Raw genomic sequence first — 21,057 nt, 5'->3', positions numbered from 1 at the left:
CTTGTAATGATTGAAATATTTACTCTGATAGTCCACTTGTTGCCTGTAGGGTAATAAGCACATATCTCCCAGATTGTATCTTTCAACAATGCAGGAAATGTCATCAATGAGGGGTTTCGTCCTCATTAACTAGAAGATGCCTCCATAAGAAGCTATAGCCAAAGCTCCAAAAAGATAATAACATGAACCCCTGAACAAACCCTCCAAAAATCTTTTTAAAAACTCAAACTCGATGCCCTAATTAGGGTTGTGCAACCTTTTAATTTAATTTTTAAAATTACCTTATGTCTCCCTAAGTTGGATGCCAACCTAAGTCCTTTTTATTTTTAATTTATTAAGCCACCTTATGACTCCCTAGGCGATCCCCTTTTAAAAACAACTTATGATGATGGGACCCTCAAATTATTTAACTTTATAATAATCAAATAACATAGGTGAAATAATTTAATTTTCACTTAAAGACCTTATATTATTTAATTATAAAGTCCTAGACAACATAAAATATAAAATTATGCCCAAGTTAAGTAGAATGCCTTCAGAGTTCCTTATTCACTAACCTATTAGCATGCAAGACTCAACAAACTAGGCTAATGGTTCACCCTGTCAACTGGTTAGAAAGGGGACATTACATAAACTATGTCTGCAACTTCAAAAACTCTTTTGGTATGCTGTTGGTTTCCATAGAGCATACGCTGGTTTCGAGTGTGTTGAAGATGGACCTTGAGGAATTTCAATACCTCTTGATTTTGTTTGATAATATCTATTGCTCTTGACACCTTTGTTTTGTGATTGCAAGATCCATAAAGGTTAGAACATTATATCCATACAAAGCCTTGAAAGGTGAAATACCTATGGACATATGGTACAAAGTGTTATAACAATGTTCTTCCAAATGTAACTACTTGACCGAAGTTGTTGGCTGCCCAAAACGTAATTTATTAGGTGCCCTTGAATGCATTTGTTGATAATTTGAGTTTGCCCATCCGTTTGGGGGTGCTAACTTGTGCTAGGGGTGAGCTCTGTTCCTATCAAACGAAACAATTTTTGCCTACAGTGACTCAATTTTTTTTTGACCTCGCCATTACCAATGTTCATAGGTAACCTATATAATTCGAAAAACTTCTTGAGGAATAAATCAACAATTTGTGAAGTATTGAAATTAGAGTATATGGCATAAAAATGTGCATGCTTGGTGAGTTTGCCCACCACAACAAAGATGCAGCCTTTGCTATTTGTCTTGGGTAACCCAATGTTAAGGTCAATTTTTTTTTGACCTCGCCATTACCAATGTTCATAGGTAACCTATATAATTCGAAAAACTTCTTGAGGAATAAATCAACAATTTGTGAAGTATTGAAATTAGAGTATATGGCATAAAAATGTGCATGCTTGGTGAGTTTGCCCACCACAACAAAGATGCAGCCTTTGCTATTTGTCTTGGGTAACCCAATGTTAAGGTCAATTTTTTTTTGACCTCGCCATTACCAATGTTCATAGGTAACCTATATAATTCGAAAAACTTCTTGAGGAATAAATCAACAATTTGTGAAGTATTGAAATTAGAGTATATGGCATAAAAATGTGCATGCTTGGTGAGTTTGCCCACCACAACAAAGATGCAGCCTTTGCTATTTGTCTTGGGTAACCCAATGTTAAGGTCCATAGATATACTTTTCCATTTTTACCACAGTTACGAGACTCGGACTCAATGCAGACTTGGCAAGCTGATTTTGACTTGGACTTGGCGCTTAAACTCGGCAAAAACTCAACTAAGACTCAGCAAATTGAAAAAATCAATAAATTTAGAGATTCTTAAGGATTGAAAACTTGTTTCATACACCCTTTAATAATAAATCTTAAAGACACAGTAACATCATCAAGTAGAAGCTAATCTGATCACACACACAAGTATACATCAATCACATAAGTATATGCAAATTTTAGTTGAAGAAAATAGCACACTTAGATATATGAAATCCATGGTATCAAAAGTTCCAAACAAATATATATATCAAAACAAAAGCTAGAAGTCTATGGCTTAGAGGAGCTTGCATCCTTCGTACGAAGGCATCTAAGATAGTTCTTGGATGATGATGCAGCCAAGATCTTTGCCTCTGTCTCGGTTCCACCCACACTGTAATGTCCCTTTTTCTACGTGCCCTAGTTTTTGCCCTAAAATAACAAATCCAAGTTGAGATCTACAAGAATTATTATTTCACATCAAATCACAGTTGTAATACTAATATCTGTATGCTTGGATCTGATTATATTAGGTCTGCTCCTGTTCGATCTCTTGCTGCTCATAAAGTCTGAAATAAACTTCTCATGAAGTCTGAAATAATCTGCTCATAGTCTTCACACATTTCTGCTCATAAATATTCCTTAGATCTGCTCTAGGGTCTGTTTATTATACCTTGAGTAGATATGATATTCAATGGAATGCTTATAATCTGCTGTATTAATATATTTATATGTTGGATGTAATAGGCCTACTCTGATTTGTAAAATCCTTCTTCTACTTTTAGTTGGTTTGATCTGATTCAATTCCTTCTTTGATGCCCTACCTTGGGGAAATTGTTCTACTTTTATATCTGTCATGTCCCCTACTAGGAAGCTGCCAATTCCTATAACTTAATAACAGTTCTGATCTGATCTGATTGATGGTCCTGTCACTGGATGCTTTTGATTCCTTTTCTTTATATCTCTCAATGTGAGGGAGAGGTCACACCTCTTCATTAAGGATGCCCTTTGGCAAGAGACACACCCTTTCACCATTAGCACCCTTTGAAAGAGTGCAACTCTTAATTACTTCTGCCCTTTGAAAGGGACACAACCCTTCACAATCAGATCTGCATTCCTTATTTAAATCAGATCTGCACTTCTGATTCGTAAATTATCCCCCACAAATGAGGTTCTCTTCTCCTTTTTATATCTCATGTTTGAGGGAGTCACAACTTTTCATTTCATGCCTTTGACCATTCATTAACTTAATTAAAATTTAATTATATTATTTTATATTTTAATTTTAATTCTATTATTATCATTTTATAATTAAATTGTATTTCAGAGTGGGGACATTATACACACCAAGATCCAATGTGTCTGCTCATGCTCTATCCTTCTGCTCTGCCATGGCTACAACCTCAGCCTTTCTATCCGCTTGGTCAACCAAATCGAGGTCCTCATCTCTAAAGATAAGATCCTTAGCCTCAGTGATCTAATCAAATTGTGGACTGACTTCCTCTAGTGTGCTAGGAGTGGAGTCAATGCCCCAAATATGTCTGTGGCAAAGATGAAGGTTGTAATGAACATAGACTAGATCATTCAACCTCTGCATAGACAGTCTATTGTGCTTCTTGGAGTGTATGTGCTCAAATATACTCCAATTGCGCTCACAACCAGAACCATTGCATGGTGGCTCAATATTTGAAGTTTAATCCTTTGAAAATTTCATACCTTAGCACCAAATAGTTCCCACCATGCATTTGAGATGAGAAAAAGAAAAAAAACAATCTTATTATCCAACTTTAAGTTTCAACATTTAATAATAATATAAAAAGAGGATTTTTTTTAATATTTTTAAACTTAAATTATACCCTTAATATTTTTTTTTCTGACTGCAATGTTGATTGAGTTTTTTGGCATATTTCATGAGAAAAAAGATCTTGTACAATTCTAAGGGTCTTGATCTCATCGACTATCTATGTTCCAACATTAGAATCAGGTGACACCTGCTGTATCATTATGTAGAGCCCACTTAGAATCTCATCATTTGCCTTGAAATTAGGGTGGTATTGAAATGTTGGATTGAGGTAATAAGCGGCTACGTGTAGGGGCTTGTGAAGTTCAAGGTGCCATCACCTATCAATAATTTCTTAAATGGGACGATACTTTGTCTCAACTGCCTCATATATGGATCTAATGGCCTCCTTGGCCGTATCCATGCCCTCATATATGTAGCCCATTGTGGGCTTTTGCCCATCAACAACTTGTGGGAGAACCACCAAATGCTCAATGAGCTGCAATAACTGTGAAGCACTAACTTAAGTAAGTGAACAAAATAAGAAAATCAAAGAAAAATATGAATAAAAATTGAAACATAATGTAGATTAGATTTTCATTTACCTTTATGATCTCCACAATAGGTACCTGAAAGCCTTACTCATCGAACATCAAATTTGCCACATCAACCCTTGCATTGGTCTTAGCATAGGATGAGGAAATCCACTCCTCACTAACAAACATGCACCTCAAAGCTTCTTTTGACCAAAGAAGGATTGTAATGTGATGAAATTTGCTGCAAATTGTTTTATGCCAGGACGAGCCAACTCCATCTGCCTTGTGAATTGCCTTATTAGGTTCAGGACCATGTGTGATTGTATATGAATTTACAAATATTTTGATACATGGAATCTTGCCAAGTTCCTCCAATATGAGGTCAAGGCAATGGACAACACATGGAGTCCACAATAATGGTGGGTGCCTATCCAACAATATTCTATGTGCAACAACATAATTTGCTCCATTGTCTGTCACCACTTGAATCACATTCTCACCCACCTCATTTAGGATTTCATGTAAAGCGTCACAAAGGAATGTGACTTTTTTGGTATGTCCTGAAGCATCAGTAGATTTGATGAATATGGTGCCACTTGAAAAAGAAACAAAATCAATGATTCAATAAAGCATAAATTAAAAATATTAATCACTAAATAAATGCACATTTTAGGAAGTACAATCAGTTGAGGAAGAAACTAGAAAATTTAGCAATGTCCTATTTCTTCTATCAATCCAACCATCAGTTATGATTGCGCAACCCTTCTTGCTTCATATTGATTGTTGCTCCTTTATTGTGGCCTTCACAATAGTCATCTTTTGTGTGAAAATTGGACCCTTTATGTCATCAGCACTAGGGGCTGTGAACCCGGCCCACAAATAGTAATGGCATCAACCATGTTTTGCCAATGAAGTACAGTATTTATCATCAATATTTATCATAGAGAGGTGTCCATAGGGTTCTTGAATGTGTCAAAGCATTAACGAATCCTTTTCTCTCTCTTTCCTTTTGGAGCAAGGATCTAAAGCTTTCTTACTTTTATTTCTCTTATGCTTTGTGATTTTTATTTGGCCATTTCCTATAGGAATAGCTTTTTTGCCACATGCTAGATTATTACCTTTAGGAAGGGTGGAAGTTAAAATTCAAGATTCAACTTTCCTTCTGTGATCTTTTCACTATCCAACAACTCAATAACCCCTGCAAGAGTCTCTATATTGTTCTCTATTCTCTTTTCAGTTTCCAAGTTTGGATTATTAATTATCAACTCTTGAAAATCATTCTCCTATCTATGATAGTTTTCCCCATCTTTGGTGTTATAAGTCTTGGCATCTATTTGTAGCTCTTCGCTTACACCCAAAGCATGGGCATCATCTTGTCCATGATTGGATTTAGTCGTAGAGTGCAAACGAATGTTATTTTCACTAATGTGTTCCATTTCAAAGTTATTGTAATTTATCAAGTTACTTGAGATCTGCAAAATTCTTGGAGCTTGACTTTTAGCCTCAATCTCTTTGTCCAAATCCTTTTTGTGAACAACTATAGGGTCTATTTATAGGCCCTTTTCTAATTCCATTACATGGGCATTGGTTTGTTCATGAATGGACTTAGGCTCAGATAGCATATTAGAGCTATCATCTTGGATATGCTTAACTCTAGGTTTATTATTATTTGTCAAGCAACTAGAGATTTTCAAATATCTAAGAGCTTGATATTTTGTCTCAATTTCATGAACAATGTTCTTGACCATGGAGGATAGACCATTGTTCAAGCCATAGTAGAACTACTCGCCAAAACCAAAAACTCGCCAAGGCCTGAAAATAAAACTCGGGAAAAACTCGACCAGTACTCGGCAAAAAACTCAACAGCTTAAAGAATTGCTTAAATTTAATTAGAAATGCATTTTTTTTTGCAAAATTCAATGAGAAGATGTATCCAATGAGTTAATAAATGGGAACACAAAAGAAACAAGCTTAGTCTAGATATATTTAAATGCGAAGTGAGTACAAAATCGCATCCTCGTGAGGAATGCTGATGGCTAGAAGCAAAATAGTAAATAGTTTTTGTAAAACTAAAAGTAAATACATCATTACAATCACATCTTCCTCTTCCCAGTTCTAGTAAAAACTAGGGGAGAGGTAGAACTAGAGGGTCTAGTCCTAGTGGTCTGTTGTGGGTGTGATTGTGCCTCCATGCTCGATATGGCTGGCTCAGGCTGTGACTGGTCCTCCATCCTAGATGTAGCTCTGCCGCTAGCTGCTCCTGGCACTGACAATGACTCCTCATCCTCCTCATCCTCTTCAATGTCATCCAGTGTGAAACAAAATCCACCCCCTTCCTCTGTAGCCTGCCTCTCCAAATCATTGATGTCATCCTTTGTAAACAATGGAGGCTGCTCTTGCGATGTCCAATCACTGTAAGGATCTATATCATCCAAATCAACTGGACCAGCTGGTGCTTCCTCTACCTTATGCGCAACCGAAGATTATATTGCACAAAGACAAGGTCATTGAGGCGTTTTTGAGCTAACTTTCTCCTCTTCTTTGTGTGGATGGCCTCAAACAAGCTCCAACAATTGCGCTCACAACTGGATGAACTACAAGGTTAACATAAGATTCTGAGGGCAAAATTTTTGAGATTTGGGGTATATCCACCCCAACTTTGCCACCAAGCATCTGCAAAATAAAATCAGGTTGAGGTTAGCACCCCTCGTGGGGGTCTGAGGGTGAGGAAGAGAGGGGTAGAGAGATAGGTCTAGATCTTGGGGGAGAGAGGAGAGAGTGAGATGGAGAGTGGTAGAGAGGGGGATAGAGGAAGAGTGATAGGGAGATAGATAGGTCTAAAATTTGGGGAAATAAAGTGTGTGAGATCGAGAGAGTGAGAGAATGTTGATAGGAGCATATTGATTACTGAAATTTGACTATCTGAAAATTTAAAAGATCTTCTAAAACCTAGAATTTGCATTATAACTCCTAGAGATTTGAAACCACTCTCAAACATCCTGCCAATATATACATGAAATATAACTTAAAGTATAAGTCACATTTATATTGAAATGTGACTTATACTTAAATGTTATATTTCATGTATATATTCTGATGAAGAGAATGAGACTGACTTGAAAAAAAAATAGATAATTTTTTAACATGTTTGGGCCTTTCTTTTTAATGCAGCCGAGTTTTTTATAGAAACTCGCCGAGTTTTTGTGAAAAACTCGCCAAAAACTCGACGAGTTTTTCCCAAGAATTCGGCGAGTTAAAATGATGAGTAAAAGTCGTAAAAACTCGCCCTGAAGAAAAAACCGCGACCGAGTTTTCAGTGAGTAGTTCAACTATGGTTCAAGCGTTGATGGTTGTTGCCATTGTTGTTAACAGTCTCAAGCATTGCATCTTCTTGATCATTGTTATTATGAACCTTTTGGGGGGGCTAAGGGTTTTGTGGGTCCATTAAAAGATTTTCTGCTGTTGAGGTTCTTATTGATTTTGCTATTGCTCAAGGCAATAGCTTGCCCAATTTTGTCTAAGGCTAATTCTTGGGTGTTTTTCTTTTCCAAAATAACATTGGCCTCATTAACCATATTCTTGTCATCGCCCCTTTGGAGGTTTTCGACCAAAGGGGGCAAGTTAGAAACTTCCAGGTTAGAGCATTGGGTTACCACATATGAGGTGTCTACAATTTTCGCTGATTCAATCAATTGATTGCTATTTCTAGCCTTCAAGGGATTAGAGATGGCTGCTATTTTTGATTCCCCTGACTTAATTGACTTTATAAAGTTTTTTGCAACATCGGGACTGACACAACCATCCAAATTATCTACAAACCTATCCAGGCTTGACAAAGGACGAGCCAATAATATTAACAACTCCTATATTTGAAGGAGCTATCGAGGTAGGGTTGCGCCAATAGTGATGGGTGGCAAGCTCTCAATATTGAACAAATTCTAGATAAACAAGGGCGGCTAACCAATTCACACTAATTCAGAGTACTCTGAATCTGACCTGTCAATCGCCAGATCCGTTCCACGTAAACATAATTTGAAAGTTCAACCTGTACCATCATTCAATTCAAAAACCACCACAAATCCACTCGTCTGGAAAAGGATGTGCACGGTTACGGACGATTCTTTTAAAATAATCAAGATTATGTTCACTATTCACTGTTCCTCTTCACTTTTCAGCATCTTCAAATCCTAGGGTTCCTGCATCAAACCCTAGTTTGTTGAGCTTCGTGTACTCTGAATTCACAATGATTCACAGTACGCGAAGCTGACCTGTCAATCGCCACATCTGTTCCACGTAAACAAAAATGGAAAGTTCAACTATTACTATCATTCAATTTCAAAAACCACAACAAATCCACGCATCTGGAAAAGGATTTGCATGGTTGCGGACGATTCCTTTAAAATAATCAAGATTATGTTCACTATTCACTGTTCCTGTTTACTGTTGAGCATCAAACCCTAGGGTTTCGTCAAAAACCACAACAAATCCACGCGTTTGGAAAAGGATTTTCACTAGGTTATGGACTATTCCTTAATATAATCAAGATTATGTTCACTATTCACTGTTTTTGTTCACGTTTGAGCATCAAACCCTAGGTTTTTGTCCAACACCCAAGAGCCGTGCAATTTCCGATGAAAAAATAGTGTTTTGAGAATCAGGGGAAACTTGTCTGAGTCCAAATTGGATACAAACTGTCAGCATAGATATTAGTTCAAATGTTTGTCTTGTACCTTTTGATTTCTCCTGTTAAATTGTGAATAATTTCTTTGTCAAAGCCAACATTTTTTGCAACACAAGCCTAGTAAACAGACAAATTCACTCTACGCACGTTGCCGCAGAGCAAATTGGTCCAAAACAGGAGTGTGTGAATCTGTTACATAAGCATTTCTTACTATTCAAACACCTCAAATGGTCATGATGACCTTAAATTCTGTCGCTGCGGGATGCTCGCCATATTGCATTTTAACTTGCCCCGCATCATCATTCATACGCCCATTGTACCCATGTGGGCTGGCGGGATGCACCATCTTCTTGTCTTAACTTATCCCGTGGGATCCACTTTACATCCATCTGCAGGTTGCGGGATAGCGGGATCCTTTTCTCGCTTCACTGTCTTGTCCCGCACGACCATTGCATACCCACCTTGAACGGTGCGGGATAGCGGGAACATTCTTCTGCTATCATCATGTTTCCCCGCTTGACCATCATCTTGTTTTACTTCGTATCGCGGGATAGCGGGTTGCATATCTCGCTTCACCTTGCGTTGCCCCACATGACCATCGCTCCTCACTTTCGACGACGCGGGATAGTGGGGAGCCCGATTCTTACCTTTGTCCTCATGATTCCGCATGGTCACCTTTCACTCGTTCATCATGCCGCGGGATGGCGGGAAGCATCTCTTGCTTCATCTTTTGTTACCCCGCAAGACCTTCAATCTCAATTCAAACAAGCTGCGGGATAGCAGGAGTCGCTATACCCAGCTTGGATTTATCCCGCACGAACACCATGCACATACTTTGCGTGGTGCAGGATAGCGGGGGAACACATTTCCCTTTGACTTTTCTTGCCTCGCGCAGTCACAAACTCTTGCTCATCATGCAGTGGGATAGCGGGTGGTCTTCGACCTCAATGAAACTTTTATCCCGCACGACTAGTGCAAATTTCATCTCAATGCTACGGGTTAGTTGCGAAAGGTCTTCTTCTTCACTCAAGTGTTATACCGCACGGTCTCTTCCCTGCATTTGAACACACCACGGGACCCACAGATACACGTGAATCAAACAATTTGCTGCCACGTGGAAATCACGACTCTCAATCCCAACTCGAAACTCGGTCACTACTGCGGACAATGTGGGGTCGATGAATTAGGTCGAAACTCCAGCAACATAACACGACGTCTTATGCACAATAGCACAGCATAACCTGCGTGTTATGTGCGACTACTACCTGCATCTCTGCAACCTCTCTTGACATCCTTTTGACATCAATGACAATAATGCCAACAAATTCATATACTAGAGTTAGCGAATTCATGAAGGGCATAATGAAGACACTCGACACAGTCATAAGAGTCCTTGGAAGAACTCATGTTCTCATAGAGGCCTTTAAAGCATTTGCTCATGCTAGAGATGTCATCATTCCCGTATTGCAATTAATAAGGAAAACACCTAGGGAAGTCTTATCAAGAGAGAAGATAAGAAGAGAAGGATCTACACCCAGCTTTTTACAATGGAGTAGTCTACTTCGCACAAAGAAGATCGTTTTTGAGGAGAGTGGAAACGGATGCAGTCAAGTTTAGGATGATATGCATCGTATTCATGATAAGATAGTAGAAGTAGCACATATTGTTTTGGAGAAGAAAATTGATCCTGGGGCGATTATAGAAGCTAGAGAGTTGGAAGAAAGAATAAGAGTTATCTTCCATGGGACTAATGGAATGATCACCAAAGGATAGTTGGATTATATGCTTGAACTCGTGGTACTAGCCAACAAAACCCAAGGACTCGAACCTGAATGGGAGAATGCCATTGTCAAAGCTTTCGATGAAGTCATGCACATGGAGGAACAGTTGAAGTCTCTACTTGAGATCCCGATGACTGAGATAGAGGGCATAGTGTCCAAATTCATTGAATATGGCAAGAGGGAAGGAGAGAAAGGAAACAAGATTCTAGAAGATAGTTTGTTATGATCCTACTTGGCAATTCATTTTCTCATTGGAGGATGCTTCCTTGATTTTTGTGTCAGCACATGTTTTCTCATTGGTTGATTCCATGATGATGCTTATCTAGATAGGGTTTCATTTGTATCAAACCCTAATTAGGGTTTATGTGACAAAATCTCGGCCCTTGATCTTCATTCGGTCTTGGCCCTTCATTGTATTTGGAGTCCTATATAAACTCCACTCATTTCATTTGTAAAAGGTTAATAAGTTAGTAAGTTAATCGATGATTAACCTAGAAAGACTAGACATTAGAGATAGTATTCAAGAGTGATAAGAGAAGGACTTGAAGAATTGTTGTTGTTTGACTTTTTAGATTAATAAAACATTGAAGTCATGGTGTTTCTATTCAATCTTTGAAGCTTATTGCATGGTTTTTCATCTTCTCAAGTCAATCTTTGATATTACTTTAAGTATTTAGATTAAATGATGGAATGTTATACTTGACGCATAGTGAAGCTTGAAATCCATACCACTAGCCTCTTATTGATTATAAGTGTGCCTTGCATGGTCAACTAGAATCATTGAAAGTATTTAAGTTCAATTGTTGCTTAATCATGGGTATGCATTCAAGTGATGGTGTCTTATGCTTAGTAACGATTTGAAAATCTCTAAATTTCCTTAGAAGATTGCACTAGTTTTGGTAAAGTTGTTCTTGTATGGCGATGCTAAGACTAGTATAGCTTGACTCATCTCGTCTTTCATCCATCCATTCCTAGAGTAATTAGAACCTCTCAACTCTCATTTTTTGTCATTTTTTTTTTGATAAACATCTCGTAGTAGTAGGAAAAGACTTCACTACATATCATCCGCAAAGTACTTCAAGAGTCTCCTCTCAAGTCAAAAGGCCCCTTGATGAAATAGCAATCACAATGACCACTCGTGCTTATCCACACATCAAGACCTGACACTTATAAACCTTGGAGTTGTCTCAAGTGATCCTTAAGCCAATCTTCAGCATTTGAGAAGCTTTATTCAAGAGAGGATAAGTTACGTTTGAGTATTTTATTTTGTGTTTGCATGTGTGTAAAAAACACATCAATAGTAGTCAATACCCTATAGAAGAAACTGTAGGTCTTTTGATCACAAATGCAATGGAAAGAATACTCTGTTGCTACAAAGACCCTCCCAGGATCTGCAAAATGTTAATGACCAAGAGTACCAGAAATTGTCCAACTTGATGTAATCCTCACACGCTTGAAACCACGATTTTGAGGAAAAATCGGCAAACCCTCCAATGAGCAACAAACACGATTTTGACAAAAACCGCAAAAACTTTTGCAGAAGAGCACTGAGCATTGTTTGCTCTAGCAACTCCAAAATAGATTGCAAGATACCACAATTGCAGAAGTTTGCCCTAGCAATGCCAGATGCAAACGAAAACAAATTGCAACAAACCACAATTGCAGAAGTTTGCCCTAGCAATGCCAGATGCAAACGAAAACAAATTGCAACAAACCACAATTTTTGTGGAAAAAATCGTCAAACCCTAAAATAGGAACCCTCCAAGAGAGAATTCACAATTTTTAGGAGAAAAATCGAAAAAACCATAAATCTGAGGTTACAAATCATCGTTTTTGTGGAAAAAAAGGGTAAAACCCTTGACGCGAACATTGCGAATTACAGATGATACATGATTTTTTAGGAGAAAAATTGATCAAAGCCAAACATGATTTTTGAGGAAAAAATCAAACAAAACCCTAAAACATCATGCGGCAAAACATCATACATCACGAGGCAAAACCCTGATTTTTGAGGAAAAAATCAAGCAAAACCCTCCATGATTTTTTGTGGAAAAAAATCAGAAAACCCATAAATTTTTTGAAAACGCAAAAAAATCAGCTAAAAACCCTAAGGCACAAGAAATCATTGTACCCAAAGGCACAAAAAATTGTGCCCTAGCCACGGAATATTTTCTACACACAAGAAATCGTGCACAAAAAAAATCCTACCCTAGTCACAGGCAGAGAGCAAAATTTGCAGGTCTAGAAATTCAAGAAAAAGCATTGGCCGTCAGTAAAAACGCACAAAAAAACATGCACAGAACAACACTTAAAAATCGCGTACCAAAAAATGACGAAATTCTCGTTGAAGGAGAAAAAACCCTTGCGTGCCCCCAAAATATCGGCCGAAGGACGAAAATCGTGACTGTCAAAATGCATTAAAACACAGATGAATTGTGTCGGGTGCAAAAAACAAAAATGATGCCTAAAAAATCCGTCGTGCCACTGGGAAAAAAAAACACTACTACCTTCTCAGAGTATGAACAAAAAAGAAAAAAAAACTGCATTGTGCAAGCGAAAAAATCGTGGTTTTTAGAAAACGTGATTTCCCTTGGCCAAAAAAAACTAGAATTTTTTTTAGCAGAAACAAAACTCGCCCAGAAACCCTCGAACTCCGAAAATGCCCTCGAATCTTTGAAAAAGCACTAATGATTTTTTTCATTAAAAAATCACTTAAAATAATTTCTGGAAATAAATTCTAGGTATTGCCTCCACGAATTTTTAAAAAAATTTGCACAATCCTAAAAATTCCCATTGACTCGCTCTAATACCATGAAAAATAATTGTATAAATAATTGATCTAATCTTATTCATGAATATACAATGTATATATAGAGAATTACATGACGGTGTTCTAAAAAGAACAAACCATTTAACTGAAGCTAAAAAGCTAAATATGCTTAAAAAGCTAAAAAGCTAACTACGCCTTATAATAAAAGAAGCAGTAGTTACACTAAACAAACTAAAAAAACAACTAAGTCAACAACTAAGATGACCATTATAGAATAGATATAATATTATTTCAATAATTAAAGACAAAAGAAATATAGAATTATAAATATTAAGATAGCTGTTAAAGGAAAAGACCAACCACCTATCTGACTGACTGGCTATGACAAACCACCCAATACCAAGGTAATGACTAACCCCCAAGGCAACTTATCTTTAAGTTCAGGGCTTGATAGCAAGTTTGATCTCTTCTGAAGTTTGCATTCCTCTCCTTGATGATCCTTTCCCTCCCTTCTGAGGGCGTTAGCTATCCTGCATCCACTTAGACACAAAAAAACATAGTTAGGTTGAATCTTAGCCATTCACGATTCCACTAATTAAATAAAAACATATTAAACAATCATTAATATAAATATTCACGCCAGTATCATTCATCTCTTTGATGTTCATATCAATTGCAATGTTAGCAATATAAATCTCCAAAACAGAATAAATTCATCCATGTAAAAGATGGATGTAACAGCATGATACCATTATGTAGCTATTGTGAAATAATGGGGTTTTCAAGAAAATTAAATGTTAGAAGAATTAGGGCAACTATTTGGAGATTGCCTTTTGGTTACTTTCCAGGGAATAGTAATTTATTGATGAATGATATCACAGGATTAATATTCATATGCAACTCGAAAACCAAAGGGGGCCGTTTCTGCTACCATGTTTTTGGCTTGCCTGAAATTCAAAAGGATCTTATTGAGAGGGTAGCCAAATGAATGAAACTCCTTTGTATGCCTTTTTCACTACCTTCAAATGGTAAATGGAGTGTTTTTTCTTCACAACCATAGCCACGCTTTGTCTATTGCCGAAGAAGGAGCTCAAGAAGGTTGGCGATGAGGACAGAAACTGCAAGGACCTGTTTAAATTCCTTACTGAGGATTGGGATGGCCTATTTGCTTAGCCACATTTTAGCTGTTTTTTTGGTTTTTTGGTTGTATAGTTTCAAAAACTTCAAAACTTTATTACTACTGGTTATTTACTCTAGACTTTTTTCTGATTTTATTGACTGGACTACTGTTAATATGCTGTTAATAGCATGCTGAAGCTGCCTTCAGGCTGTTTTATCTATATGGTCAGCACCCTTGTTATGCTGCTTTTAATATCAAAAACATATTCCTCAAAATGGTATTTACTTCCTATAGATAGTGATCTGTAATTTCTCTATAGAAATTAACAAAACACAATTTGATATTGTGCTACTTGAAAAGTTCAAATGACAGTTAAATAAGAGGATTAAAATGCTGATTAGGCTGGAAATAAAAACTAAATAACAAAGAAATTTTACAACACAATGCAATATTTTTATCTGGGAAAATCTTGGGATGGGGAAAAACAAATTGGTAGCAGCAATTGCCCATCTACTAGATTGTTATTGCTTAAGAAAATAAGTACAAAGAGAAGAGATGCAACTTCACTTATTCTTACTGGCAAGTCTGCCACTTAACCCATCATCTGTAATTCTTCTTTTCCTAGTCATGTCAACCTCCAACTTGCGTTCCTTGATAATACATTCACTAGGGAATGGATTCAATGCTCTTATTCACTCTCTAAATGTCTTTAAACCGCTTTTCTTGCTTAGGAAATAAAGAGACGCGTTGGACGTGGAGTCATTTGAGGAACATGAAAAGTCACGTGTGTTGCTTTTTGTCTTATTTGGGGAAAAGACACAAACATTTCATCCCTTCTTTGGAAAAGAAAAGACAAATGGGGCATTCAATCTCTCTTGGATCCTAATGGATCATATGGCTTTCTCTCCAATGAAATTAAATAATAACTAATTTCACAAGTTACCCATTCGACCTATACAACTAAGAGGGGATGTGTGCCACATATTAGCCTATGTTGCTGGTTCAGGTTTGGGTACAAGTTCTCCATATGATGGTTTTTTTCCTTACGTTTGGTATGGCTGGGTACAACCATACATATATTAAAAATTTATAAAAAACTAGATACTCATAATTTCTTGATTTTCAATTTCAAATGTCAATATAAACAATCAATAATTTCCATATTGCTCTTCATCAAGAGCATCAAAGTCAGAATTTGGTTCGGACCATAAGCACCCAAAATACCACTCCTAGTAGCCATGTCATGTGTAGATTCTACCTCATCTAAGGAAACTGAGGCAAGTCATGCAACAAAAGCATCCAAGTCAGCACACTCAAGAGTTACATCCCAATTCCTCACCCCCTTGTTGTAATTGGCTTTCTTACATGACGAGATGCAAGTTGGAATGCATATAGACCAAATCCTTAGCTTTTTTGCAACCAATTGTTAGCACTTAAATTAAGTGGATAAAGAAGTATGTATTCTGATTTTAGTCGGTTGAAGAACTGGCAACCTATTGAAATTGTTTACAAACACGGTATTTTTCTCCCGTAACACTCAAGAAACATTTTGGAATCCTTTTGTCAATCCTTCACCTTGAAAAAATAGCCAGCAAACTTCAGGAATGAAAAATGGATCTTGGAGGCAAAGTAGGTGTGTTTTTCTTTTGTATTTGTCAAATGAATGTTGTTTGAATCACTTTATGGCAAAAATGTCATACTGATTACGTTAGACTAGATTAGATTTTAAAAATGTGCTTTTTTGTTTTACGAAATTCTTTAATCACTAGATTTTTAAGTTGCACATGTCCGTTTGAGTTGGGTATGTCTGGGTAAGGCTTCAGGTTGCCCTAGGGTCTGGCATCAGCACCCTGGGTTTCTGGCTTGAACCCTGGGTGAACCTGGGACTGTCCTAATTTTGTATCTGAGCCCAAACCTGACCCGCCCAATACGGCAAGCAAATCAGACAAACCCAGTAATATAGATGTTATCTACTTCATCATTGCTTATGCTCATAATATCATTTGCCTGGGTACATAACATAATAACGTTACATCTTAGTAATATGTTTGAAAATCTAACACCCAACATATAACCAACCATTTCATGTTTTGCATTGTAACTGAATACTAGAATGATTGGTCTTCCACTATTTGGAAGCCCAGTGGCCCCTACGCTTCTAGTGCCAAAACATACTAGGAATTCTAGCAGTACATGGTACATATTAAAAAATCTAGATTTTATATTCTTAATTTGCACAAATCTCCTTACATCACTCATTTCCAGTCCAGAAATTATTTTTAACACTGAAACTGTTCAGAAAAATGTTGGAAATGCCAAGAAACTCTTTGCAGCAATGCTTTCCAAATATAAACACATTTTGAAACATTTTCTACTGCTGTTGATGCATTTTCAGCTTCGCAGCACATTTCAGTTCTGAAATATGCGCATTCCATTGGAAATTTTTTTGGACCGCTTGAATTTCTTTTAGTAGACAATTTTAATAATCCCCATCATTTCAAAACAAATTTATTTTATGTTGTCCTACAGCTGTAATGATTTTGTGATCATTCATAGAGGAAACGTTTTCAAACTGAAGTAGTCAGGTCACCTATAATGTATTTTTTACAAAGTTTCAACCCTAACACATATTCAGGAGTGGTAACTTCTGTTGTTCTCATTCATAGAGAATCGTACTTGTACAAAGTGATGACATTGCACAAATGTGTGAAATCAATTGGTGTTTAAAGCCTAGAGTGTTGTTTATTGCAAGAATACGCTATTACACAAACAATAATTTTTTTTATCTCCTTGTTCTTTGAACTAGTCATTTTCATTGTCAAATTCTCATTTCTGGAGGGTTTCAAGGCCTGCATTTCCAATAGCCTATGCTCCACATGGATGCATCGCAACTGTTCTGTCTTTCTCCCTGGTTCGCTGCCCCTGCCCCTTTGCTATTTTGCTAATTAAATATTCTTTCTGAGATTTGGGGGCTATTTACAAGTGTTCTTTTCCCTTGTGAGGGGACTTGGTAGAACATGGCCAGTAGGATTTTGGTTTCAGAAATATACCCATTTCCTAGTTTTGTGCAGCTTAAATCTATCTACATTATAAGACACAGCTAATGTCTGTAACAGTTCAGGAAAATTAGATCCATTTCCAAATATATTGTAATCATCATATTGTTTATTTTTTTATTCTCTTTAGTAATATTTTCAGTGAAGTATCTCAATTTCTATAGATTATTGTTGATGTATAAGAGTCTAGCTTCTTTCTCAACTACTTCAATAACTTCATTTTCTTACGTACAGAGGAATGATTACTTTGATGCTTTCCCATGTTGTATTACCTCTTTCTTATGCAAAACAAATAGGGCAGTTGCTCTGTATGAAAAAATAGTTCATTATACCTGAATAAAATTCATTTCCGTGGACTCATCTTTTTCAGGTGATAACCATTTATTGGAAAAAGATAAGCCGGGTCCAGCAGCTACATCAAGTTCTCATTGTGAGATAGATGGGAAATCAGATTTAATGTGTTCTCCATCTCAAATTGGTATGAATGTATTCTTTGCAGGTAATTTTAGAGACGTCAGTATTGTTGTGTTAAAGTGTTACGAGACAATATAACAAATTTGGCAGATTTCAAGAAGGCAGACAATTATGGAAAAGTATTTCATAAAAAAAGGAAGAAATTGCAAGATCTTTGTGCAAGGGCCTTGTCAATTGAGACAGGGGATTTTCTTTTATATGGGTGAGATTCGTATAGATGCACAAAACACTAGCATAGAGTTTGTAGTAGAAAGTTCATTTACATTATCTTCAAGATAGGATACCAAATTACAAAGATTTAATGCAGGTCCAAATCTGTAATGATTCTCCTCCAAAGACTAAAAGCTCCAAATGATAGCAATATTGGTACTGAATCTCAGGAGGATCCTGAATTCTCTGTATGTAAATTTCAATATTATTTTGTTTCAGTTGATTCTTCTAATGATATTGTTATATCTAATCAGCACTTAAATTGACTTAGAGAAAGGAACAAAAGAAAATAATCCTTGAATATTTGTTCTAATTACACTGATTTTCTCGTAGAAAGACATATCGGTTGGAACTGAGAAACCTATACAATCAAATTTCCATCCAGAAACATATATCTGTCTGGACTTAAAGGATGATTTTAAGAAAGCTTGTTCTCAATTTGACATTTTGAGTAACGCAGAGGGACTTGGATATAAACATTGTAATAAGATTTTGAATACGAAGACTTCAAATTTTCAGCGTGAAGAATCTTTGTCATTAATTTCTTCATGGGAGGCAGATAAAGTTCATCAATATGATTATGATAGTTATGGATATGGTCTTCATGGGTTAGCACATGCGGATTTGGGAACACATTCGTTATGCACCAAGGAGCAATTGGCTCAGGAGGCTAGGATTGATCATGGAAACATTCTTGATACTAAATTTTGGCATTTTCCTCCTGTGTTTAGCAGAATGTGGTCCGACGATTATAATCATAAACAGAGCTTAGAAGACTTTCCTCTTTTCACAGACATCCTACAACCTAATAGGCATTATGTTTTTGACTCACTGCCTGTGAAAAGGGATGAGCTGAGCTTAATACAGTGGTATGACAAAAATTGTAAATCCCCAAATTTTTCCTCAATGAAAAGTATTAATATGCAATTGGTGGATCATATAGACAAGTTTAGATGTCACGGGCAAGGTTTCCCTCCTGAAACTGGGATGATATTATGGACTTTGCCTGAGAACAATCTTTGTTTCGGTCCACTGCTGGCTCATGAAGACAAACATAAGCATTATGAAAAAGAATCAATCCCAGGAAACAGTATGGTCTTGTGGGGTTCATCTTATAAGGATATTCCAAGGTGTGACAAGATTGAAGATTTTTCTTTCCAAGATATATCTCAGAATCTCAGTCTGGCTCCCTTTGTATGCCATAATGACCAAGACAATATTGGTCCAGATTTAGGTTTCAGCTTCTCAAGTAAACAACTACAGCATGGAACTGACAGTTTGGAATGGAAAGAATCTTCCTTATTTTTTCTGTCTAGTGAATCGAATCTATTAGAAGTGCAGCATAAGTTACTCAACACAGATGGCCTACACTTGATTGAAGAAGTGCAGGATCCAGGAGTATCCACTCTAATCAGTTTTCCATATAGGATCAAGGAAAGTACAGATTCTCCCATGGATCTTCACCTTGAACTGGAAGATGATGTAAATATTCCAAACATTTGTGTCACTAAGGGGGAAGAATGGGAGCGTTTGGCAGAGCCCATGTACCTTGTAGATTGTGATTATGATTCTTATGGAGCAGAACATGTTGGCCTTAAATGTTAATCCTTGTACTGATTTCTCTTTTGAAAGTGTATGGAAGACAGGTGAGGAAGAGGCTATGAAATCTAGTGGCCCAAATGGCACGAATTGTTTGGTTGTTGACTATCATCTAAATCGTTTATCTGATGAAACATGTAATATTGAAGGACAAGCATTCAGGTTTAACAATTTTCCATTTGGTAATTGATTTTAGTTGGATTCTAATATGCTAACAACATACTTGAAGATCCCTATTGATTTTCAAGATTACTTTTTTAATAGTTAGAGAAGTGGAAAAGCTGTTTATAAACGGAATTATGGAGAGGAGTTCTTACTCTTAATAGACAGGTGCCCAATAATACACTTGCTTGAAATTGCTTCTGATTCCTGGCTGACAGGTACATGGGGGAATGTTTCAGTCATACTTGCGAGAAACAAATTGGCTAAAATTTCAGTCCTTATATACACATTTACAGAGGTTATTTTTCCTTTCCATTTGACAGTGAAAACTCTGAAATTTATTGGTAAGTGATTTTTTCTAGTGATTGTATATTTGTCAATGGATTGGCCGCTGCCTCCACTGCATCTTTCTGTTTGGTAATGGTCTCCAGCCCTTAGAATGCACCAAACATCTATTATAATGTATTTATAATGTATAAAGGATAATGATGTCTTGGTGCATTCTAGGGGCTGGATAGCCTTTTTCTTTCTGTTTTTTATTTTCACACTTATGTAGGAAACTTGTTATCATGAAATTGCAGTGTGTACTGCCTCACAGATATACTGCAGCAAACAATTAACAAGCAAATATACTTATGTTCACATTATTATGATTACTACCATTTCAAGCCTAATCATGATTCAGTGCAATACATGGTTAGGAGAATGAATGCTGTGATTTCTAATGGAAACGAGTTACACGCAAATTGTAGAGTTTAATTACTAATCTATTTCTAGTTAATGCAACACTGCTCCATGCATTCTCAAGTGTCACTTTTCTAACATCTCTTTGCAGAGTCTATTCATAATATAAGATGCATAATTTATTGCCAAGTCGAAGACTTACATTCAATCCATCTAACAATTAGCATAGGTTAGTCATCATGATAATAGTTTTGTTCTTCCTCTCAACTACACTATTCTCTTGAAGGGTATAAGATGCAATTCACTCAAGGTATTATCAAAATTGTTGGGACTGTTAAAAATTATTTCTTTAGCATGCTTAGTACCATTATTTGTGTGTAGATAGTGTGGCTACGTTAATATTCAGGACTCGTGAAATCCTTATATTTCCCCATGGACTTTCAATGTAAAAAATATGCCTAAGT

At 36.7% G+C, this 21,057-nt stretch overlaps 1 protein-coding gene across 1 annotated transcript in view; it reads left to right on the top strand.

The window, feature by feature from the left end:
- The window catches only part of LOC131068284 (uncharacterized), a 50,132-nt gene extending 29,494 nt beyond the window's left edge, over positions 1-20,638 (top strand). The window contains exons 4-7 of the mRNA XM_058003453.2: positions 17,835-17,942; positions 18,029-18,140; positions 18,246-18,336; positions 18,482-20,638. Coding sequence (XP_057859436.1) covers positions 17,835-17,942; positions 18,029-18,140; positions 18,246-18,336; positions 18,482-19,753 — 1,583 coding nt within the window. The 3' untranslated portion in view covers positions 19,754-20,638. The remainder of the gene's footprint in view (positions 1-17,834; positions 17,943-18,028; positions 18,141-18,245; positions 18,337-18,481) is intronic.
- Positions 20,639-21,057: the final 419 nt, after the last annotated feature.

This window comes from Cryptomeria japonica, chromosome 11, assembly GCF_030272615.1.
Source record: "Cryptomeria japonica chromosome 11, Sugi_1.0, whole genome shotgun sequence".
NCBI classification, from domain to species: domain Eukaryota; kingdom Viridiplantae; phylum Streptophyta; class Pinopsida; order Cupressales; family Cupressaceae; genus Cryptomeria; species Cryptomeria japonica.
The sequence above is the reverse complement of the archived record's forward strand: the minus strand, read 5'-3'. Positions and strand labels throughout refer to the sequence as shown.